Below are 25,083 nucleotides of genomic sequence, written 5' to 3'. Positions count from 1 at the left end.
GTCCTGCACTCCATCTGTACAAGCCAGGAAATAGTGTCTTCAACGGTTGACTGAGACACTCTCCGGTTTATATAGCTGCGTCCTTTTCAGTTTGAGAGGTTTCCGGTGCTATTGGTAGGTGCAAGGCCAGTTTAGGGTTGTTGCTGCCATCTTTTAGCTGCCCTGCCTTGTCCAGCCTGATTTTACACTGTGCTGCACAGGATAGTTGGGTCTTTGTCCCCAGGATTACACCTGAAAAACAAGCATGTTACACCCATAGCTCAGGAAGGTCTGGGTGCCGGATGTGTCTGGATGGAACACAAACTGACAACAGGAAAGATTTAAAAGATTTGGTGTGTCTCATCAGTAGGTGTCATCAGAATCCTTCCTGTTAGTTCCATGACTGTAGTAGTTTTAAAAGTATGTCAGAAACATCAAATCCAACCAGTCTGCATCTTTGGCAGCAGCTGATCAAGACTGGTCAAGTAGTAATTCTCCAATTTGGCAGAAAGCTATTCTCATGTCTGACTAGTTTTCACAGACATGGTTTGACCCCAATGGGCCATCATGTCATGCCTTAATACTCCCCTTTGATCTCAGATGAATACACCTGTAAGTCTGACTGGAAAGGCAGCTGTACACTCACTACACCTCTTCAGTGATGCAGGATTTAGTAAACTTTAGTCCAAGCTGTAGTGTCTGGGTTTTCTAGCCTGGATGCCAGACCCATAACACGCTAGGCACAGAGTTAGCCAATGTTGGCCCTGGAGTCAAGGCCCTGGAAAGTCTGGTACCCAGGCTTAGGTTTTCAGGCCAAGCAAGAGGCTGCTTCCCACGCTAGGAAATATATTCCATTATACACATAAAATTTATACAGTCAAACCTGTACTAGTGACCCATCTGGCTTGTAGATAATCATTTTTGGTGGCTCCTCTAATAGGATATTCTTCTTATTGAATCTTGTCTATAATGGCCTCTCATCTATATTGAGAGCATTTTCTTCCCTTGAGTTGGTCACTTCATACAGGTTTGACTGCATCCATTTTTTCGAAAGAACACACATTAAAGTACATCACAAAAGCCAACAATTTACATTGCCTGTGATTTATTACATAGCAATAAGTATTGTATACAGCAACCTGAAAATTATCCAACCAGAATATTAACAATAAGATCATATATTTATATGTACAATTTGAACAGTCATTTCTCTCTTGCGCAGAACCAAATTCAGACTTCTTTTTCATAACAATCTCTTCAAAAAGCAGTCAACACATTTCTACACACATTATTAGATTCTCCACTGTGGTGGGTTATACCTCTAAATACCTCACAATACACCTTTGTGAAACTGCAACAAAAGGTATCAAAACTGAAAACAAACGGAATGTGCTCTTCTCTTGAATAATTAGTGCAGGCAACTGAATGCTGCCCTTATTTAGTACAGTGTACATGTCCATTCTCTAAGCACACTTGATGAATTTAAATATTTTTACTAGTTATCAGTGCAGATTCTATGGTTGAACCTAAATGCTATCATGTTGGCAACTTTTTGTTTGACACTTGTTATATGTATGACATAATGTTAAGATTACATCATGTATGATATCATGTGTATGATAACCTACTGTTACTGTCTATAGTCCTGGTACAACAGTTCGCATATTGTTATGTTGTTCTTGCCTTACCACAAAAGTTTGCAAGTATCCAAACATTTTAAAAAGGCGATTGCAAGATACTGGCCTTGCCTGACAACGTTCAACTGGAATTTGTGTGGTGGAGGTCAGAAGAGGAATTCCAGGACACTAAAGTGGATGTTTTACAAGCTGTTATAACTGAAAGCAGGTGTCGTAGGAAGGGACCAGCATATCAGAAGCTGCTTTTATGCCTTGCTACAGGTGATTAAATATAACTCGTTGTTAATATGAATTGAATTTTGTTTAAGTTAAACTTTTGTAAGATTTGTCATCACAATAACAGTTAACACTATTTTCTAGTTTTCAGAGGTACAAAAGTAGTGATACATTTTGTCAAGTAATTAATGGGGAAGGATTTGGTACATTTGTATGTTCATCTCTGAACTACTGTCATTCTCGAATTTCAGATCGGAATCCGGTTACCAAGGAAGGATGGGCAGAGTATGCAACCATCCCGAACGAATCCCGGTCCCATTCTCAGATAACCCAACCCGCATGCCATGTTCGGGCATGTTCTTGTAAAATCATTTCCGCTTTTTGGCATCCTCCCTGCCACAATTACACCCCTCCCAAAGAAAACTTTGGAAGACATCCAGCCAGATGAGGCTTACATGTGGTTCTGACTTGTGATGTCTTTGCAAGGATCAAACCTAATGCTGTAGGTATTTTTTGATAATGTTAGCACATCCGTCTTATCACAGAGAACACGAACCTCTCATTCTGCATAAATATATTACTGTTAACTGACGATTATTTGTTTACATTTCTTAGACTGCAAGCTTTGGAAAAGCATAGTTTTCTTTTGTACTTTAAATACAACACAATGTGGTATTACTAGTAATAGCACCTGCGAATGTGGTTTGTGGAGGTAAAATGTACTTGCACAACAAAGTTGGTCCTGTCAACAGAAAAACCAATTGGAATGTTTATATGGCAAGTACTGCGACCTTCTGCCTTGGTTTGCAATGCAGATCATTACCCTAATTGCTATGTATGCCTCTGTTAAACAGCACCTGAATGCCACGCACCATTTACAGCATCCACTTGGAATTGGAACAAAAAAGAATCTGAGTATTTCCACACCACACTGAGATCTGCAAACAGTTCTTCTACATAGCTTTGCTATATATATATATAGGTTTATCTTTATATATGTATATATATATTTACTCCATTGCTGCTGTCCTAAGGCAGCTAAAGTATGCTAGCGTGTCAAGAGGTCAAAGCACAAGCTCCCTCCACTCTACAGAGTTCTTGTCCCATAGGATAGAGGCTTCTACATTCTGACATGTACACATAAACATGGAAATAACATACCTCCTCTGAGATAGACTACCCACTGGCCTGGCTCTATGTCTGCCATCTAGTCCAATATTATCACACGGGGAAGAACAGGGAACTATAGTCCACTCATTGCTCACAGAGCAAAAAATAAAAATATCCAGAGAACAAGTCCACGACCTAGTCCTGTTGGTAGTCCATTCTTGGAGGATGATTGTTTCAGTCCAAACACGTTTTCAACTGCAGGAAGTCTTTCCAGGTTGGGAGGAAGACTGCCTCTGATCCTGTAAGTAAAAATACAAGAATTGAGTTGCCTGTTCAAGTACTGTGAAGGGTGCTAAGCTGTTGCTATATGTAAAAGAAACCAGAACCGTACAATTGACACCAGTTATAGCACCAGTATTCAATATTGTTATGACCTGCACACTTCATTGTTTATCTGTGTGCAGTTCACAAAAGAAGCAGGTCACATCACTTTATAATCCTGCTGCCTTCCGCCATATGTTCCAGGTGGTTCTGCCCTGCTGCCATTGACAGAAAGCAGCTGTGACAAAACTGGACTATTGGAACGTAGTAAAATGTTTGGCTATTTCAGCAGTCCAACAAATGCGACTTATTTATTCACAGGAAGAATAAAATTAATCAATTTTGTGTAGGCTAAGAAAAAATTACTGTCCATCTGTTGTGATGAAAAAAGAGCCAAAGTGAGTAATACAGTGCTTCCAATGCAATAGTAAAACTTAGACTCGTTCAACTTTCAATCTTATGTTGACATAGTGTTAGGGTTATAAAGTGATTAGGATATTAGTTTGGTTTTGATGTTTCATATCTGCAAAAATGTATAAAAGGTGGATCTTAAATTTGTTTAAGCTTTTTGAGAAAAAAATAAACCTTGAGAGCTTGTTTTGACTCTGGTGGAATCTGGAAAGTTTCAGGTGACAACAAAGAAGACAAATGAGGAGGGTCTGGATGTTCAAGAAGATAGATGAGAAAATTCCTTCCATAGCTCTTCATCCATCACTTGGGTGGTTATCTAGCTCAAAGTAAACCACATACTGTAATGGCATGTGTTTTAGCACCTGGGCCTAACAAACAAGGCTGTTGTGTACACTTGGCAGTAATGTTATCAGGTAACCTACATCTGAGGACACCTGACTAATAACTAATTCCTTTACACACTTGATCTTTTCCCTGCCAATGTCTACCTTGACCTATTACTGAGACAGTTAAACCATGACCTGCCAAGGTCAGATTTCCCAGGTCTTTGAACACACAGGTGTGGCGTGTACCCTTATCAGCTTTGTTGCCCTCCCACATAAAGCTGCCCAAGGTCAGCATGTGTTCCTTTATAAAGGTGAATTATTGAATTTCCAGGCAATTTGTAAGCTGAGTGCATTGACCTTCCTCTTGTCCTTTGACCTCACCTTATCTGGCCCTCTGAACAAAGGAAAACATAGAGCCGCTAAAAACTAGCAAAGTGTCAGTAGTGTTTTTGAAAAAAAAAAATAATAATAATTTTTAAATGCAGTGGATCATAATTTAGCTCTGACCCACTGGATAGGGGATGGAATTGCTTTAATAGTGATTTTTAAACATGAAGTAGCTACATTCAACTGCACCATCTGCTTCTGGTTGCTGAAGGAATTCTTCTATGTAAGCAATGAAATCCAAGCGTGGCTCTAAACTGACATCTGTACTGCAGCAGCTTTTCACAAGGCACGAAAAGGACTACCGAGGCACGTCAAGGAATAAATGAATGCGAATGGGTAGGCAAATAAAATACCGCAAAACAAATGTATGGACTTCTCCTAAGTTTAACTTTGACACCACCTTGTAGTGTACAATGTTGTAAAGTGCCATTTCTTCAGACAGTGACAGATGGGAGAGTCTACTCACCAGTCATAGTGGGGTCTCCTTCTTGAAGCCATTCCTTGTGGTGGGCCCCTCGAAGCTGATCTTCACCGCCTGTTTGAATTCAAGGTCCGACATTCTCCGTTGGGAAACATACGTATCCGTCAGTGGTACGGGCGACTTGCGATACGGACTGCAGTTGGGATTCGTAACGATTCCATTCCGTTTGACCTTATTCTCCGCTGGCGATGAGTTGCCTTTGCCGTTCACAAAGTTTTTCAGTGGAGAAGGACATGATGTTTGCCGAGTCAGGTCTGGGCGCTTTGGGCTTGTGTTGATCACTGGCTGTGATTTATTCCGGGGGAGCTTCTTGGTTTGCTTTGGACTGTTTGAATTGTTGTTGTTCAAGTGGCTGTCAAAGCTTGTCAGGGGAATCTCCACTATGGTGTCCTTGATGTGTTTGTCCTTTTGCAGGGAATTACCATATTTTGACTTGACTGGCAGGTGCGTTGGCCTCTCTGGTTTCTCACGTCGACTTCTGCTCATTGTGCTCTGAATCTCCTGGGTGAAGGTCAGCCCTTGTTGACTTTCTGATATCGGAATTGTGCTGACTGTGGACGAAGTCAAGTTCGAGGAACTTTTGGAGGACTGATTGGATATAGATGATGACTTGCAACGGTCGATTGTGGAGTCTGGTGACTCAGAAGGTGAACTTGATGATGCTACGGCACCGTTTGTAGCTACTCCGCTCACGTTTCTTGTTCCACTTCCAGAGCTTGTGGATGTAGCACATGATGACGTGCTTCGCCTAGTGCCCGTGTCCTTGTAACCGTTTGTCGAGGGCGCCCCGACAGACTCCAGTAGCTTTTTGATGTTGTGGTGACCTCCCTTGATGGCTACCCGCATGGGCGTGCGCCCGCACTGGTCTGCATGGTGAGGATTCGCACCATACTGCAGCAGGGCTTTCACCACCTCGATGTGCCCTTCCTGAGCAGCGATACACAGGGCAGTTGCACCCTGGTTGCATGTGTGATCCACATCAGCACCTCTCTCAAGCAGAGCCTTCACCACTTTCGCATGACCTTGCCAGGCTGCCGACTGTAGAGCCGTTCTTCTCTCGTTGTCCATGCCGTTGACCTTGGCAGCGCTGTCCAGGAGCAGTTGGACCATGTCTGTGTGCCCCTGCCACGACGCCACGTGCAGCGGAGACCTTCCCTCCAAGTCTGTCGAGTCCACGTAGGCGTTGTGCTTGAGCAGGAGCTCTGCCATCTCCAGCTTGTTCTCCAGCGCTAGGATGTACAGCGTCGTACGTCCCTCTCCGTCAGCGAGGTTCACCTCTGACCCTCCTTCGATCAGCATTTGAATGATGTCCTTGTGGCCTTCGATGGCGGCCACTCGCAGTGCATTCCTGCCGTCGTGAGCCATGTGATCAATGTCAGCTCCATAGTCCAACAGAAGCTTGATGCAGTCTATGTGGCCTTCCTGTGCTGCCAGGATCAGTGCCTGCCGGCCATCATTGTCGGCCTCACTTGTGCGTGCACCCTGCTCTGTCAACAGTTCACACACCTCCCTGTGCCCCTCGAAGGCAGCCATGTGAAGGGGAGTCCACCCGGCGTTGTCACGATGCATCTCATCCAGCCCGCGCTGGAGCAACAGATGCACGACCTCAACACTACCTTGAGCAGAGGCAATGGAGAGCACAGTCCTGCCTTCAGTGTCGATGGAATCCACGGCTGCACCCCAGAAGAGAAGCTGGTGTACAACTTGTGCGTGCCCCATGGACGCGGCTGCCAGGAGGGGTGTTCTACCATTGTTGTCTGAGTGGTCGACATCAGCGTCATTCTCTAGGAGGAGTTCAATTACGTCTGTGTGGTTTTCGTACGCTGCAACCAACAGTGGAGTCATGCCTTCCTTGTCCTCATGATTGACATTAGCACCGCGGTCAATCAGGAGTTCCACCACATCGGCATGGCCTTGGCTGGCAGGCACACACAGCGCGGCTACCGACAGGGCAGTCCGCCTGTCCGAGTCCTCATGGTCGATCTCTGCGCCGTGGTTCAGCAGATGTTCCACGATTTCTTTGTGGCCCATGTACGCGGCAGCGATGAGCGCTGTGCGTCCCTCGTTGTCGGCCTTGTTCACGTCGGCCCCATGCTCAAGGAGTTTGGACACCACTTCTTCATGACCGCCCCATGATGCAGCTCGTAGCGCTGTTCTTCGATCGGTGTCTGCAAAGTCCACAGATGCCCCTGCTTGGAGTAGGGCAGACACAACTCCACCCTGCCCTCCCCAAGAAGCCGACCTCAGGGGCGTCCACCCATCGTGGTCCATGTGGTTAGGGTTAGCACCATGCCTCAGCAATGTTCTCACAATCTGCTCATGCCCTTGTCGAGCACCCAAGTTCAAGGCAGTCTGTCCACTCTTGTCCTCCACTTCAAGATCGGCACCACGTGCGATCAACATCTCACAGATCTGCAAGTTACCGTGGTAAGCAGCATTACACAGCAACGTACGGCCGTTCGCATCCACTTGGTTTATCGTAGCACCATTTTCCAGCATCTCCCGTACTGAATCCTCTTCCTCTCTGGACCTATTGCTCAGTGTTCTGCACTTGCCATGCTGAGGCGAGCCATCTGCACATGCACCGCTTGTGAGGAGGAGATTCGTCACGCGTTTGTTCAGCGGGCAACCATCCTGCAAGCTATCCTTGACTGGGGCACCACTCCAGATCAACCATAGAGCAAGGTGGTAACTTTCAAGTGGAGGGACAAGATTGCTCTTGACCAGGTGAGCGGCGAACTCTTGCACCTCTACTGGAGCAAGGCTACGTGCAAACAGTGTGTACTTCATTGCCAGCATGCCATGCCCCTCTGCCGCATTGCACAAATACTTCTGGGTACAGTGTTTCACGTCGAGCAACCACTCTGCAAAACTATGATGAAACAGAATGCAGGTGTTACCTCTGCCCGTGAGGAGGATGCGTGACATGAGGTCCATCCTTCGCTGGAATTCCTCCAGGGTCAGGGCCGTGTTACGTGTCCAGGCACAGTCAAACAGTTCCATTTCTGTCAGTGGTTTTCTTGCAGCCAGCATCACATTCAAGATTGGCTGGATTTTCACAAACTGCCTTTTGACAAACAAACGCTGACAGAGCCAGAGGTACAATCCATTGAGGGTCCCAGGAATGTCCTTGATTTCTCTCAACATGATGAAGTTCTCAGCAACTCCATCCAGCACCTTTTCCAGGTACAAGAAACATCCGTTGCTCTTGATGTGCAGTTGGTTGAGCATTTCTGCTGTGTCTCTATTGAGGTGCACACGGAGTGCCTCTTCATTGTCCAGCCTGGCAAGGATGTACTGTTGCACATCGCGTACAGCGTGAGATTTTCTCAAGTCGTCCAAGCTGACCTTTCTGAAGCCAGTGAACAGCCGGTTGACGGATTTGCTCTGCTTTCGTGACGAACAAACCAGGAGACACCACGGGGGAAAGAGTTCGTGATGACGGGCCAACAGTTCCGCGATTGTCTTGCTCCCCTCGGTCTTATCGTCGGTTTCAAGAAGATAAGATTCATCCACTGAGTCCACAAGAATGAAACAGTTGTGCGTGGGTGGGTTGATCCCGAGGAGGGGTAGGAGCACGCCCCGCTTGAAGGCCTCGTCGGGGCTGAGCTCGACTTGCGCCGGCTGGAGGACTGCTTGGATCGCGGGGTCTTTCACCTTTTCCGCGTACTCCTCGATCTCGAGTGATTTTGACAACTGTTCTACGAGTCTGAGCACGAATTCTGCCACAGAGAGTGTGCGAACATCGTGGGCCTGGCAGAAATGATAAGCCAAGAGTCTTCTGTGTAGAATGCGCTGTTTCCCGTCCTTGTTGGTCGGCCAGACGAGCTCGGTGCTCAGAGCGGTCTTGCCGCTCCCGGGCCCTCCCATAACCAGCGCCCCGCACGTTTTGGCAGCCTGCCTGTTCTCCAGCGAATGCAGGAGCTTGTTGAAGGCCCATTCTCGGCAGTAGAACCGCTTTCCCTGTAGCAGACTGTGCGCCATGTTGGGGGTATTCCGTGCGATTCCAGTCGGGAAGGGAGTCCCACAGCGCTAGTGTGACGACCTCTCACCAGACCCGTCAGGGTTCACACCGTCTGAAACAGAGAACAAAATACGTGTTGATCACACCAGCGTACCAACTTTATACCAACACAGGCGGGCAGGCCCACGTTGTAGGGAGCTGGACTTTTGCCAACTCTGGGGGGAAAGAGAAACAAACCTTTGAGTCAGCGGCGGCGACTGGTCATTCAGGGTAGGCCGGCTCAAACCCGCACTCTGTAAAGTCAGCGAACCAGACACTGAGAGGGGTAAGCAGACACTAGTTCAAACAGAAAACGTCACCTCTGGCTACTCAGAGAGGTTTTCAATGCCTTCGACATGGTTGTCAAGCGCGTGTCGTCTGAAATTGCCAAACAAAGCACAGTTTGTAAACCCCTATGGAGTCCTACTCAGATGACAAATTTGCCTAAGCTTAGGGAAAGCCCGGTGCGGCCGGTGAAGACAACAGCCTGGGAAAGTCAGCCCACATGAAGACAAAACTGGCCGTGGTTTGGGGCTCAAAAGTTGAGAGAATTTGACTGGCCCGCCAAGACGGGACACCCCAGAAAGTTTTTCTGGTCGGACCGTCCCGGGTCACACGGCCGTCCGATGACTAAATCTTGACTTACCGGCAAAGGAAGTCGGTGGGTCACCGCGTTGTTCAACCATGAATTTCAACACAAATTTTTCCAAGGAGCCAGCGGAAGTACAGCCCAAGACAATACGTTTAGAAAACATTCAACTAAAACATAACGAGACTGAAAATCCCTCAAATCAGACGATATCCAGGAATGTTTTGACCGGGGCAGTCGCCTTCCCCCGCCGAGACGCACACTGCGGGCGGCTCGGCCCCTTGTCGGGATGACTAACCAATCACAGTGGCTCGCCCCGCCTCCGTACACAATAGGGCGGGGTTAGCCATCAGACCCGCCGGGACTTGTTCCAGGGTGCGGATATGATAAACTCTTGCGAAACTTCACATGCTGTTGCGTTTACGCTACCAGGGCGACTATATCACCCAATTTGGGAATAAACTTGGCGCTTCAGCCAACACGGCCACACTTTGATCCCGAATATTGTAACATCACACATGATTGGGCTATATATTTTACAGTTCAGCTGTTACAACTCAATACTCGTATCAAGGGTCAGTGACAAAGATAAATTAGCGAAGAAGACCATTTTGTCATGTCAACCATTCAAGCAGAACCCTTCTTCTGGGACAGATCAAATTCATGCGGTGACTTCACATAAAACAGACATCATCAGAAAATAATGAGAAACCATACACCCACAACGTGGCTTGCATCCAGACCTTTGTACCATCATTTACCGCTAAAAACAAATATTTACCGGGAGATGTACGAGTAACCAAAAGTTTTATTTTTCCTATCAGTCATCCCAAATAAATTATGTCTTTCGCCGTCCACACAAAATATGCACTAAATTTATTTTACAACAGTTCACTGTTCTCGACTGCCACGTAGCGCACAGCACTCAATGCGGAAAACGCAACAATCTGACGAAAGCTTGTCGACTGATGTAACTATCACATTATTTCTCCAGTCGACAAACGTTAGAGCCCGCGGGACATAGTACAAATTTCAGTTACATTCTAAAATAAACATTCGCCCCTCACCACCTCCCCAATTAGCGCTGTCGTACGAAAGATCCCGATCGAGAAGGGCCGCCCCGAACACCCACTGGTTCCGCAGACAGCAGTCTGTCGGGTTTCCAGCCGGGCCGATCGTGTGTACAGACACGGTATGTCAGTTAAATCCTCGCTGAAAACAACACTTGATCCCCGGGACGTAACACACTGTGTTTAGCAGTGCAGACGACTTTTTTGTGCGTTGTCCTGACCTCTAAACTGAATGCCTCCTTTGCCGTATTTAGCCCCACTATTTTTCGATTGAACTCCTCACTTCACAATTTGACGCGACCCCTGTAAAAAGTCAGGGAGGAAAGTGTGAAGAAACTTGTGACTATATAAGCCAGTGAAGCCACGCTCGGGTCATACAGGCCCGGGGGATACAGTTTCCACACCACTTCATCCCAAGGTCTCGCTTGAAAAGACCCGGTTCCCCGGTACAAGGCCATCAGTTATATTCATCTGTTTGGCGATTCTAGATCCCCGTCACGCGCCTGCCTTGTTTTGCTCCGTCCCCAAAAGCTCCAAACTCGGTGTATTATCCCAACCCACTATTGACACTGGAGCTCACAACGCAATCAATAGGTGAGAAAGCAACAGAGAGAGAAATCGCACCGCGTCTATACTGACCTTGGGTGGGGAAAGCCTTCCTCCCGAATAATCAAAACAGCACACGTCTTGTTTTGCTATCCCAAAGTACGAAAAACACAAAGCCACCAGTGTAAATCCCAGTTCCGCCGCAACATTGTTTAGGAATCGCCAGCTTTCCAAGGTCTATGAGTAATCCAGGTGACTAGCACGCCGTCAGAGGCCGACGGAATCGGAACGTCTGTCCCGACCGGGAAACTTGCTGATAATGGGGAATACCGCCGCCCACTGTCCCAAACAGGCTTGGCGGGCGAGTCCATATTTTTGTGGGGAGGTCATAGATACTTTTAAAATTAAGTTAGATTTGCAGATCATATCACCTGATACTACGAATATTCATAGTATATTTATGTATCATAAAATCAGGAAAGGATCTCTACCATGTTCTGTGAGTTTGGCAAATCGGTATCAGAAAAACTACCCCTTTCTTTCATATGGTATGACCCTGCCTAGGTGTTGCCCAACAAGGGTAGGCACCCAAAGGTGATGACAAGTCCAGCGGCTCGGCGCCACATCACACGTCTTCCGGAGCACCAAAAAACTTGTACCAACGTTTGTTATTCCCACTGTGCTTCACGGTGAGCGGAACTGGTGAATTATTTCAGCACACAGACCCTTGTCAGAGCTGTTGTCAGGAGATCTATACATGTAGGCCTTGAGTCACTAAGTGAGTTTGATCAAGGTTAGGTAGCATTTAGATTTATGTGACATGCTGTAAAACGTTAGTCACTGGAAGAAAGTCGCAACTTGACATTGACTTATTTCCCCATTACACACAACGAAAGTCAATAAGTATCGTTTTCACATTGGTTGATAGAGCAAAGTCATGGTAATGGTTTCTCCAAGTTCATGGACTGGCACGAAAAAAAAATTCAGGAATTCATATGGATTCCAGGACAACTACAAATGTCAATCTTAAAGGCAATAAACTCACATTTCCTTTTGACTGAAAAGGTGCACCAACACCTCATTATCATGATTATGTACCTCCAATGATGCTTCTTGTCTCCACAACAAAACCTGTCTTGGAAGTATACATACCAGCCACACCACACCATTGTCTACTCTTAATCACAAAACGCAAAACAATCAAACTGACCTAAACTCTGCATTGTCCTCGATATTGTGTCCACCCAAAGTGTAGCAGCATTTCAAAAGAGAAGGAATTATTCCTCAACAGACAGTTTGCTTTCTTTGCGAGTTTGTCAAAGGGTGCTCCCAACCGTGCAGTGTTTGCATATTGTAATTTCTTCTAAAGAACCAACAGAGTGCAGCATGTAACTTGTTTGAGAGGCTCTGTCAGGGCTCTTAGCCAAAGTTTTCATTCACAACAATCCCATAATGAGGCACCTTTCAGAGGGAGTTAGATGCTAAGCAGCATAATCTGTACACAGGCTTGAGAAAACATAACTTGATACCTCAGAAGCATACTCATGGTGTCTTTATTTGCTGACCAGTTCAGGGGAGGGGCCACCCCAAACATAAGAATTAAAATGTGTATTGCCTATTGGTACAATTTCTGTTTTGAATCTGTGAGCTAGATGTTTATGATAGGTTGATTGTTGAAAACTGGCATGAAGTGTTGAATTGTTTTATCCTGGGGTCAGTACCATGTTGCAACAATGTCTAACACCATTTGGCTCTACTCAAGCTTATGTTATCAAGCTATCAGCAGCTTCTTACAACTGTTAATGGGGTCTATTACTGATCAGGGGGGCTGAGGATTTGGCTCTGACCCTCCCACCACAAATACACAAGTACCATATCCCTGCCTTAGCACTTCCTAATCCCAAATCCCTGATTTGGACAGTTGATAGCAAATTTTATTGACTAGACTGTGGATTAACTTGGACGCCCCAGGATTTGAGAGTCTCCAACTCTTATCTGAGTGACAGCAGGGTTCTCTGGTCTCTGGGGGAGTCTCTGAGCTAGCCTGGAGGAAAAAGTGCCCCCTTCTGAAAGACAAGGTCTCCCATTGGCCCAGCCCAATTAAATCAAGGTGTTATAGGGTGTCAGCGTGTCAAGTTCGTGGTGAGGGGGAGGACTGAAATAGATGGGCGGAAGGCAGGGAGTTACCTGGCCTAAGGCCTCTGACCCACACAGGTCACTGCAGATGGTTTGTATATGTTTGTAACGGGACAATTGATGGATGCCTGATAAAAAGCGAATATACTACCCTCTTACCATGTTACAGGAAAAGGCGAGGAAGTGCTAGATCACAGCTTGATGATCTGTTTCGTGCTCAATGAAACATGAAGCTTTTTAGTAATAGCATAAAAGTTTTGTAACATCCATAGCTCGTAAGTGTAATACCAGTGTACATTTCTATATCTATGGGCATTGTAACAACTTACCTTAGTGTTAGTCCTTATGTCTATTTGCACATAGTCCATTACATCAAGGCTGGATCATATCATGAGAAACATTATATGCAGAATTATTGGACTAGAAGCCTTATTAAAATCCCACCATTTATATATCAACCATTGACCTGCATGGTGACCTGCTTCATAAATAAAGACCCGGAACTGAACAGAAAAGCCACAGCTACACATGTTGATAGATGAACTCTGCCAGGGGGTATGACAGCTCACCTCCTTCTTCTTGTGACTGGGTCTCACCTAGCTGCCATTAGAACTCTGGGAGTGAGCACGTTCGCCCTCTCCTGGGAAGGTTAAAGTCACCTCTGTTGGACAAAGGTTAGTGTAGCTTTGGCAAAGAGAAAACATCTAAGTTTGAAGTGGCAGTTTATCAACACTTCTGTGAGGTTGTGTGTTTTCATAAGAAGTGGTTTCTTTGTTTCCTCATTGACTCATTATCACATGATCCCTGTAGTAAGCAGAAAAGATGCTCTGCTTTTTCAATTTTGAATGTTTCTGTTCTGCTTTACAAGGAAGTCCTAAGCTGTTTTACTGTTAAAAGGGCAGTAAAGTTGCTGGTGTGCCAGGAAAAGTCAGTGAGATATGGTCTTGATCATTATCCCACTTCCCCTGTTTGACTGCACAGTGTAAAGATTGTGACAAATTTATGACAAAGGTCAGCATTCTGAGAAATGTATATACCCAGTGGTATGATAGATTTGAAGACAAGGATCATATAATTTAGATAAGAAATGCTGCACCAAGGTTGTTGTTTGACTGTAGCCTTTGTGTCATATACTGGGTACTAAGACCCATGATCTGTCTCCCACCCTAGGACATCCCCACTTGAAAGACTAGACAAGAAAATTGCCCCAAACTAATGAATCAGTTACCTGATACCAAAAAAGTCCATGTCTGAGTGACTGGAAGTTGTCCAGTCTGTATTTCCTTACAGGTGCATCCTGGTAAAACACTTAGCAATGCAGACAAGGAAAGAGCCCACTGGAGAGATGACGTAAGAGAACTTCCTCCTCCCGTCACTTAATTCCACCTTCAGACAAGGAAATGCTCACGGTGTCATGTTTCAGGTAAAACGTTTATAAATGCCTGACTGCAACTTTTTGGAGTGAAATGACTTCAGTACAAGACAATTGCTATGACAGTGTCATTCAGAATTTTGATGCAAAGGTCGAATCATACTTTTGCTGAAATGAGAAGTTCCTCATCAGTAATATAGACTCATCCAACATCTTCACTGTTTTGCTGTTTTTTTAGTAAAATTTTACTGCTGGCCTTCACTTTATGACCTGAGTTCATGTTAAAGGTCGCATTACACAGGTGGGGAGTGGCTTACCACAAGGTATGCCTGTGCAGCGGTTCAAACAACCACACCTGCCGCCGCTTCCTGTTGTGTAGGAAACCTGCCCAGACAGGTCCCATATGTCCACACCTGGTTGGTTCACCGCTGATATCCGTTATACCGCGTCTATTTCTGATTGGTCCAAATAGGCTAGGTTGCAGTTTGGACTGAACAGTGCCCTTCGGAATCTTGCGGGAACAAAAGAAACATATCATACTTTGATCTAACAGTTGTTGTTGTAGTCCCGACAAGGTGAACGTACTTGTGCTTGCCCGTTTCCTTTGTACTTGTCTGTGAAGCTACCTGAAAGACTCAAACTGACTCACGGTTATTTAGATGTTATCAAGATAAGTTGTGTTTTAACGTGTAATGTATATACTTTGCCCAGACAGACCAGGACAGCTGTTTTCCTTTCTTCTCTCTGTGGCTGTAGTGCCCAGACGTTACCTGAGTCACAAGCATACTTCAGCAGACCTGTGTCTGACAAGTTCGCCGTGTGCCAGTCACAAGTGCACGCAAACTTTCTCTTGTCCTTCAGGACAGCATGCAGCATGCTCAGGCAGGCTTTAGTACCTCACTTGACTTGTGGCTAATGAGGGATAAATAAATGACAGATGCTTCAAATGATTGGTAGCTGAACCTTCCATGCTGCTTAGAAAACAACTAGATTTTTCCCTATCACTGTGTTGTACTCTCCATTGAAAAATTTAGTTTTCTCTTTATAAAAGATAAATAAAATACAACCAAGAACATCAATATAACACCTTGTAATGTCCCTGATAAAAGGAAGAAAGCTAAAAACATTAATTAGAGTCATACTAAATACAAGTAATGTAATACATACAACCTGATCAAGGGTGGATATGGTATGCAAAGTCACTGTTCCTACATCCTAGAACTTCAATGTAGTATCTTGATAGTTAAGAAGGAAAGAAAGATAAGAACATTAACATTATGCACACAACCTGCTGAAGGGTGGATATGGTATGCAAAGTCATTGTTTCGACAACTTCCTCTGGCCAGTTTGCACCTCCTTTTTCATGTCCATGCCAACGTGCGGCAGCATTTGTGTGTTGACCTTCCAAACAATGGCTGGCTATTTCCAAAATAAAAGGCCCTAAGAGCTTCAATTAACACCTGTCATCCAACTGTGAAATGACCATCAAATTTGGTGATAAACATCTCAACAAATCCCAGGGGCTTTAGTATCAATTACTGACCTCTGCTAAACCACACAAGCTTACTTTGCTTTGTTACTATTTCTAGCCTTGTTTTCTCAGCTGAGATAATAAGTCCCTGGTCTTGACCATCTCGGTGAGAGTTGACATGTGTAGTGTTTGGGTGAGATTGAGGATTTGCCCCCCTCCCCCCAAGCTGGTGACATGCACCTGCCATGCTGGACCAACTAAAAATGGTCGGGGATGATTGGCTGTGGGTTTCTGTCAGCATCTCTGTTTTATCTTTTAATATTTGGACATAACTCAGACTAATGGAGTGAGAGTGTCTAATTGTTGATAAATTATACGGAGATCACAACACATTTATAATACATGTACGATGTTATGAAAGTTAGTAAAAGTGAAAAGATTCCAGGCCAAGGGATGAAAGAATCAGAAATCATTATTGTATGGAGTGGCTCTAACATACGATAATCATAATGACATTTATAAAATCAAGGACACAATGTTTAAATTCAGTCATCCTCTAGGACACTGCTAAATTTCCCACAGTCAATTCACAATTTGGTAATTTTCATGTCATACCACATAAAACATTTTCTTACAAGATCCGTCAATGTACAGGTAATGTTGAAAGTTGGAAAGCCTACTTTAAGTACATGTATCATGTTTCTGACTTATCTTAACCTCTATTTAGTGATGTTATCTGTTCATGATGGAGTTGTTCAGGCTGCTTACTGTATTTTCACCTGTGTGCTTGGCTGTAGAAATTCTGTATAATGTAAATGTACATAGCTGTTCAAATAGTGGATCATGGTATCACCGCAATGCGAGAAAACATGTAAGATAGAAAGAAGAACTGTTCATTTGCAGCTTTTGAGAGAAGAAAATGCAGGCAGCCTGGCTGTTCTAGACCTTCTTGGTCTGTCTTTGAATGTACATTTTTTTTCTTTGTCTTGGCTAAGGTGTTTGAATAGAAGACACCTAAAGAATAGTATACCAACAATGCATCTGAAGATTATCAAACAACATATCATCAAGAGACTGTTTTAAGACATATAAGTTACCTGAGTTGTTTGTCTCCTTCTCAACATTTATCTTCCTGACCCTGAGGAGAACTTAGTGAGACTAGTTGCCCATCATTTACTTAGGCTGTCAATCAACCTTTTCAGTATCACAAATTTGAATGGATGAGATACAGAGACCACCCTCATAACATTCCCACAGGCTGTTTCCCCATGTCTGTCAGCGGTGTACATCAGATTATCCCATATTTACTAGTTGAATACAACAGTATGCCCTAGCCCTGCATGGTGGCATTAAATTCAGGTTGTCTCCAATCATTTCAAGTCTTCCATGTCTGGTGCAGCTCTTATCATCTTCCTTCATCCTAACCCTTTCTTTCTAGCCAGCCAAGGAAATCAACCTTATCTTCTTTCTTTCAATGCAAAGATATCTACAAGAAGGAGGATCTCTTCCCCTATGAAGTGATTTTTTTTGTCCTTGATGAATCCTAACTCCAGTTACCAGCTGAGTGTAGATGAAGAAGAAAAGTATATATGTCTTATGCATGTAATACCCTGTCATTTCTGCCCAATGTTGGTCGGTTTACTTTCATCTGGAGGCAGCCATGTGTTGGACGGGGCAGTGTTCAGTAAGGTCGTATCAAGCCCTGTAATCAACGCTAAATCTTGCCTCCGAGCAAGGATTACCACAGACTTCTGAACAGACCATTCACATAATGAGGTTGGCTGGCACCCCTGCTCTCATTATGTACATGTATATGTTGTAAAGTTACTGTTGCCACTTTTCAAGAAAAGTAAGAAGTGAAGAAAAGTGATGGAAAATGGCCGATATCATCTTTTTTTGACCACAATGTTTGTACATGTATGTTTGATTACTAACAATGTTTCACTGACCTGTTACAGCTCTTAACATTGCCTAATTGAGTGTGGAGCCTGGACATTTACTGGACTGCTATTCACACTGTGGATCCAAGGACTTTCTCCTAATGGTACTTTCCATTAGCGACAGTTTTTGTTCTCAGACCTGTCCGTGATGTTACATCCCTTTCAAATCCTGTCCATATCACCTACTCTGACTTTGCTCTCGAGTGCTTCCTCGGAAGTGATCAATCTATGGAGCTAAGCTTATATAGCCTGCAGCCAATGCAGACTGACAGGACTCCTTAGCAAAGGTCTGGCCTTTAATTCCAGAGGCACTTCTTAATCTAATTGATGAGCTGGAAGGGACGCCTGAATGGCTGGTCAGCCGATTGGGCCTGACAGCATCATAGGAAGGTTTAGGTCTTTAATTCACTAAGAAGCTCTCCTGCAAATTGAAAGTTGGTCAAGACAAATGGAAGTTCTTTTCAGGTCAGGAGAGAGTAAAGTAGGAGATGAATCCTTGTCTCTCAGGATGTCCATCATCAGGAAAGTTGGCAGCTGGGAGCAGGGGCAGGAACTTTGGAGGGCACTGGCTTGATTGTGAGATTTCAGGGGTTTTAGATGTAATCTAACTAGCATTTTGAGGCTTGAATGTGAGATTTCACGGGTTTGCATTGTGGTCTCCCTGGCATTTCAGAGAGCCATTTTCAACTCTACGGTCAGGGAAATTAGGATGTGGAACAGTTGAGGTTGGATATAACATGAAACTGACTGATCAAAAAGTCCAAAATTCTGCAATTCTACAGTATCAAAATCCTTCATTGAAAGCTGGTATAATTCCTGCAAAAAGAAACTTAGTTCTTTCCCGTCAAGACAAGTTTAGGTGACACAGAAGCCATTTGTTGTTGTTTACCTTTTCACTTGTCTCACCTGGTTTTCACAGGTAATTACAGACTGGACTAATATGGCTTCCACATGCAGAATGAAGACTAGACTCTGCCAGGCTTCAGGAAATGGTAAAAGTTGGCAAAAAAAACCCAGATGATATGCCATAGTTGGTCCACACTATAGTGCCATTCCCAACTTTTCTCTTTAGATAGCATGGATCAACTGCCCTGGCATATCGTCTGTCTCTTTGGCCAACTCCTACTCTTTTCAGCTGCGTCCCAAAGCCTGGTAGAGGCTAAATAAAGACAACATACAGACAAACATGGTTATCTGTAACTCAGATATGGAAGTAAAGACTGCAGGTAGCCTACCTCACAACTTGTGTCACACACCACTGCAGGCTTCACGTTCCCAGGACTCACAGGCATCCAGACAGACCTGACACGTGGTACCTGCAGCAAAATGCAATTACACAAGAATGTCATCATAAAGCAGTGATTCACAAAGTTACCCACCTCTCCTCACAACAATTGACTGAGATCTTAAGTGCTTTTCTCTTTTTATTTTTCACTCAAAGAAAAGTTTATTTTTCCCCCAGTCTTTTAAAAAGTTGCATGCTGTTTTTCAATAAGACAATGCTGTTGTATTTAGCATAAATTATCACTGATGCTATCATGTTAGTTGGGGAATGGGTTGATGAGTCACGTAATTATCTATTGTGAAGGAGACAATGTTGTCATGCAGCTGAGCAAGTCTGAAGACAAAGAATGTTTTCTTTGAATCTATTCACAGAAATTCTGCCACTGTAGCATAAACACTTGCCCTGTCAGTAAAAAGACATGAATACACTCAGTTAAACAATATGTCTGTGTTATATTTTAGATGCCGTCCTTGTTTACGATTACACTATTTGTCACATGCAGTAAAATGTTATGGCAAATGGACTGAAAATAAATCAATCTTTATGCCTAGAGGAATAGTCAGCTGTGCCGTAAACCATTTGACACTGAAACCTAGCTGTGTGTGTAAGCTTTTATCTCAGTTGAACAATCAATACTGCAGAGATAAGAAACATATAAGTCAACAAAAACATGCACATACACAAGGCAAAAAAGGTTTTAACCAATCCTTTTGATTGACTTTGTTAACACCTTTCCTGGCTTCATACCAGATATTTCATCAGTGTCATCAAGGGGAGGTTCAGTGGTATCAGTCATCTGGCTGAAAAGAACTTCAAAATTTTCTCTTTGCACATTATAACCATATCATAGAGATATGATAGAGACATGATACATATAATTTACACAATTACATCCTTGTACCCTTTGAGTATTCTTACAAATCATGCTAAACCCTTCCATCATTTCAGCTCAGTTTACATCTTTTTCTCGTTCGTTCTGTGTTAATTTTGCTCTCCTTCAATACAAATGGCTTGGAAAGCTTTGGAAAGCATCGTGTCACTGCTCACTGACATGATGTTCATCCATCATAGTCGATGACGACCCCAACTTCAGTTGTCCTTGTGTGCTCACTGACATAAGCCATCTCTAATTCCCATCTTACCTGCAACTAGATTGGGCCAAGATAATCATCTATTTCAGGGGCAGGGGAAAATGCAGTCATGTGTAGACCAGGTGAGTGACTACATTTCTTAAGTGGTTGGCTTTGCCCCTCAGCTATCCAGTTACCTTCAACACCTGCAGCTGGTAATCAGCTTGGTTTGGGGATGAACTTGAGAAGGCCCAAGGTCAAACTCTATCACTTGTACTTAATCTGCTGGGGAAGTTGTGGGGCATTAGCTGTGACAATAGCCTGTCAGGTGGCATAACGTCTTTAATCCATTTGAAATCAAGATGCATTTAATGGGTGATGATAAAGGGTTTCCTTCGACAATGGCCGGGAGCGTGCTGACGTCAACAGTAATTTGAAGTATTAAGGGGACAGTGTTTGGTTAAAAGGCTGGCAACAATCACTCTTTCATTCACCTTAACAGATACACCTTGACCCGAAACTGCCCAGGTGAGACAGCCTGTTAGGATAGCTTTTGTCTCAAATCACCTGCAAATGCAGGCAACTTTAACAATGTTGCTTTTGTTATGTCTTGATACTTCTTGGTATACAAAGGGAAACTGCACAGCGTAATTGTAGATCAGTTGGAGAAGACTACATGACATACTGTCGGTGTAGGAAAAAACACCTGTTGAACATCAAACTTTTGAACACCTGACTTAATTGTACTGGTGTGTCAAGTCCATGTGTTGTTATGGCCAAACTCACCTTACGTAACCAAAACAGCAAAGAGATTATCGTCTTTCCTGCCGCAGAAAAGAATCCCACACTGACAAAGCAAAGGCAACCAAATCTGACCAAAATACAAGTCTGCACAAAATGGACGCCATCACCACCTATTGTAAATGGTGTCAATCACACTCTACATGGGACAAAATTTGTCTATAGTCTGCTCTTGCCTCACAGATTAATCTGTCTCACAGCCAGCAGGCCACTTGTCTATAGAGGATGGTTTGTAGGTTCAGGGGAACCCAATACGGGTCTTTCAAAAACAGAAATGTGGCGGAAAGACTAATTCTCCGCCTGCAATCCTCAGCTATGCCTGCCATTCAACTCTGAGATTGGCCATGAAATTGGGACAGGGCAAACACAAGAGAAAACGGCACCATAGAGTCTGTTCAGGATGATTAATAAGGTTAACGTCAGACCTTTGAACCACCTGTCGGAATGTACTTGGGATTTTCCTTACCTTTCCCAGAGCTAGGGGGTGCCTGTGAGATAATCAGGTGTGAAACTCAACTCCTTGTTTTGAGGGATGATAATCCGTTAGCCTGACATTACCTTGTCAGGTCACTTGCTGGCATGCTGCCAGAATCACCTGTTGTTGTACCTTAGAAATTCCCCTCACTCCAAAGCCTTGCCCCCCTCGCTAAACAAAACACTGTCTGGGGCGCGCTGATCCGTATTGACACCCAGACGCAAAAGAAAAATAGCCGCAATTCAAGGTAGGGTCAGGTGTCGTCAAGTGGTTTGAACTTGTTTCAACAACCAGCTTGAACCTGCGTTAATCCCTTTGAATTCAAAGCCCCTGTCCCTGTTGCCCTGGGTGCAATACTCTCCACAAGTGGACTTTCCGAAGCTATCAAATTCGTGTGGCTGGACATGGACAGGGGATAATGCATAATTAATAGGTACACCTGCTCCGTAAGTGATGAACAAGGACCAATCACAGAACTGGAGCAGATGATGTTGTCTACAGCGGCTTAGCGACTAAACCACTTGTATAACCTTGAACCACTTTGTGGCCCTCGCTTGTCCGGGAGTCAACAATGCAGCCGGGACATGTTAGTCGGAATGCTTGCTTTTCTGTTTGTATGTAAAGAAAAGCTGGCGGCATGAAACGGCATCGTAGTATATGACTTGAACAACCTTGGGACATTTGGGATCAGGACGGTAAACAGCGCAGCGTCGTCAAAACTGATGAGGACATCTAGGGACAAGGTTCTCGTCACAACAAGCTACATGTTTGTTCTTGAGCCGCTCCGACTTCACAATCAGCGTCTAATCTCCAATACACGGGACGTCTCAGGACAAGGTTGTTGCTACTGCAAACTGCACGTACCACTCTCTATATGGAATCAATTGCTAAGCTCTGAATCATGCAGGTAAAATCTAGAATCTCCTCTGACCTGCAGTAACCTCAATGGCAAGGACATGTTATGCTATGTTATGGCTTCAAAACTGAAAGCTTGTGGAGAAAATTAGTTACCGTACCTTCACGGAGACTCCAAAAGGATACACCAGGAAATACCTTTGAAAATTTGATAAGCTCATGTTCCTAATCTACCCTCAAAATTTAAAAAAAATCATCTAGACATTGCCAATAGTGTAAAATGATGTTATGTACATATAAAAATGTATCATTCGTCAGCAATAAATTGAGTTTTTGAAACGCCTACTACATTTCATACACCTGCTATCAAATGAAATGTACCCCACAACTGCAACTATATGCACCAATAAAGCTTCCATTTCCATTTGGATATGACTAGTTTTCTGTTCAAGCTATGTTTTTTGTATAAAGCTTCTAAGCTATACCCTTCTGCTCTGCTTCTTGCAAAGCTGGCTCCATCCCAAACCTGAAACATCTCTTTCATGCCTCACCCTGATCCAGGAAAAGTGCAGAGCTCTGTCTCCACAAAGACCAGTGTTGTTGTACTGTACAGGGTGCCAATAGGTAAATAGTTCTAAGGTACAGGGTCATCACCAGAGCTGGTACATCACTGGCCTACTTACCATGCCTGAGGGAAGAACACTCTGGGCTAAACTAACTCAGTGTATCAGCTGCCGAATACGTGATGACAGAAGACACCATCCTGTGCACATGGTCTACGAGTGCTGGACAAACCCTGCTGGCAAAATCAAATGTCTCGTGCCTCTCTAATTCTAACCTCTGTAGCAGTGTACAATGTACATATATGCATGTTTTGGCAAGTTTTCACATTTGAAAACAAACAATAGTCCATCAAAGAGTCAATGTACTCCATTCTGCTGTTTCTGAACTTGAAACCTTTAGCTTATGGCTGGGATGCACAGTACGCCTCGTAATGGGCAGATCAAGGCCTTTCAACGCAACTTTTTATTGCTTCTGCAATGCAAGGATCTCCCTAACTCTTCCCATTATCACGTAGTGCATGAAAATTCTCCATCCCTTCAACCCTAACCTGTGCATCTATTACGTAAGCCCTTCCCCACAAAGTCCTTGAGATTCACCTTGCATGTGCTCAGTGTTGATACAGCATTTCATCCTCCATTTAGTTCCAAATCAGCCTATTACCTCCAGCCTGTGGTGTGAAGCCAAGCAAGGGAAGCTGTGATCGATCAACCCTCTACAGAACTCCACAGCTCAGCTGGCAGAGCAAAGTGTCAAAGATGTAGCTCATACCTTTTCATGAAGTTATAACATTCTCCTGGATTGCCTTTGGTCCTCAAACAAGGAAGGTTCAGACCTCCAAAAAGATGCATACTAGTACATGCATTTAGTGATGAGAAAAGGGATGGCAGAATTACTGTATAACAGTGATGTTTGGCACATAAAAGTGATATAAAAATAGGAACATTTACAAATCATTGAAAAATATTGCATTTATTTATGTCAGAGAGTGGGTAGCTGCAATTGATAGCTGAGGATTTTCCCTATCAATAGTTGAAAGTAACAAATGGTGATAATTAACACTAATAACAGTGATGCAGCACAACATACAAGCTAACTTATCACTGCTCATGTCTGAACACACCAAAGTACATAAATCAGTCTTATCCCAGGGTAATAGCCCTGATGGATGCAGGCTTAAGTATCAATGACATGACATTGCCATTAATCACCAGTTCCTCCTATCAATCACCACTTGATAATTCTAGTTAATGATACTAATGATCCGCTTAAGGTGAAGGCTGAACTGACTTGTGTCAAAGTGCTTAAATTCGCAATTCTTTAAAACCTAATGCAAGAAGATTCTTAAACCTCCTAAAAGTGCTTTGAAAGATATTAGCAGGTCACACTAGTATTGCAACTTCAAGTTCAATGTTTCTTTCTTTGATATTAACAGGCCAGGAAGAGCAACTTGAAAATGTAGAAAATATGTTGACAGGGACCCTAGAAAATGAGGCTTTAACAATCTTTCCATTGTTAAAATCAATGTCTCTGGGTGATGGCAAAGGAAAGGCATGGCAAGGATGGTTGTCTAAACAACTGTGGCAAAGATCCAGGTGCGGGGATGACTTGCACTACACTCCTATTTATATGTCATTTCACTTTCAGTAGTTGGATTCACAAGCATTTTAGATATGTGAAGGAAGCCACAGGAATGAAAGAGCTGTTGTTAGATGAATTGCTAACTATTTCTTTCATTTCCTGAATGGATTCCTCAGGTTGGTAAGTCACTGAATTAAGAGATATTTTTGCAGTGACACCTGTGCTGTGCAATGTGAACTAGTCAGAATTGCCCTAAGGAAGGTGACAGATGTTCACTGAAGCTCCAAATTAATAAAACACTTGGTTGTATTAAACGAGTATATTCATTCTATTTCTTTCATTGTTTCATCCATCACTTTTTTTCCTTTGGAAGATCTAGAAGGAAGGAATTGGAATAACTGAATAGTTCCTCACAGGCCTGTTCAGCGGCAAATAATACCAGGCACATGGTGTTTGTCCT

The 25,083-nt window shown here is 43.8% G+C and overlaps 2 protein-coding genes across 9 annotated transcripts in view; one reads left to right on the top strand and one right to left on the bottom strand.

Moving 5' to 3' along the window:
* LOC109467913 (Bardet-Biedl syndrome 12 protein-like) overlaps positions 1-25,083 on the top strand; it is an 84,444-nt gene that overhangs the window by 29,193 nt on the left and 30,168 nt on the right. The gene's annotated exons all lie outside the window — the stretch shown is intronic.
* Positions 1,068-25,083, bottom strand: part of LOC109467912 (ankyrin repeat domain-containing protein 50-like) — a 41,227-nt gene continuing 17,211 nt past the window's right edge. For 4 of the 8 annotated variants that reach the window (XM_019766038.1, XM_019766039.1, XM_019766042.1 and 1 more), the window contains 3 exons: positions 19,231-19,311; positions 4,854-8,944; positions 1,068-3,241 (listed from right to left, as the gene is read on the bottom strand). In XM_019766038.1, the coding sequence (XP_019621597.1) occupies positions 4,857-8,852 (3,996 nt within the window). In that variant the 5' untranslated portion in view covers positions 8,853-8,944; positions 19,231-19,311 and the 3' untranslated portion in view covers positions 1,068-3,241; positions 4,854-4,856. Of the gene's footprint in view, positions 3,242-4,853; positions 8,945-9,069; positions 9,290-9,517; positions 9,757-11,169; positions 11,424-12,286; positions 12,602-19,230; positions 19,312-25,083 lie in introns of those variants that run through there. The other 4 variants (XM_019766045.1, XM_019766037.1, XM_019766041.1 and 1 more) reach the window with 4 other exon arrangements.

Source organism: Branchiostoma belcheri, unplaced genomic scaffold (assembly GCF_001625305.1).
Source record: "Branchiostoma belcheri isolate BF01 breed outbred unplaced genomic scaffold, Haploidv18h27 scaffold19, whole genome shotgun sequence".
In the NCBI taxonomy this organism is placed as follows: Eukaryota; Metazoa; Chordata; class Leptocardii; order Amphioxiformes; family Branchiostomatidae; genus Branchiostoma; species Branchiostoma belcheri.
The sequence above is the reverse complement of the archived record's forward strand: the minus strand, read 5'-3'. Positions and strand labels throughout refer to the sequence as shown.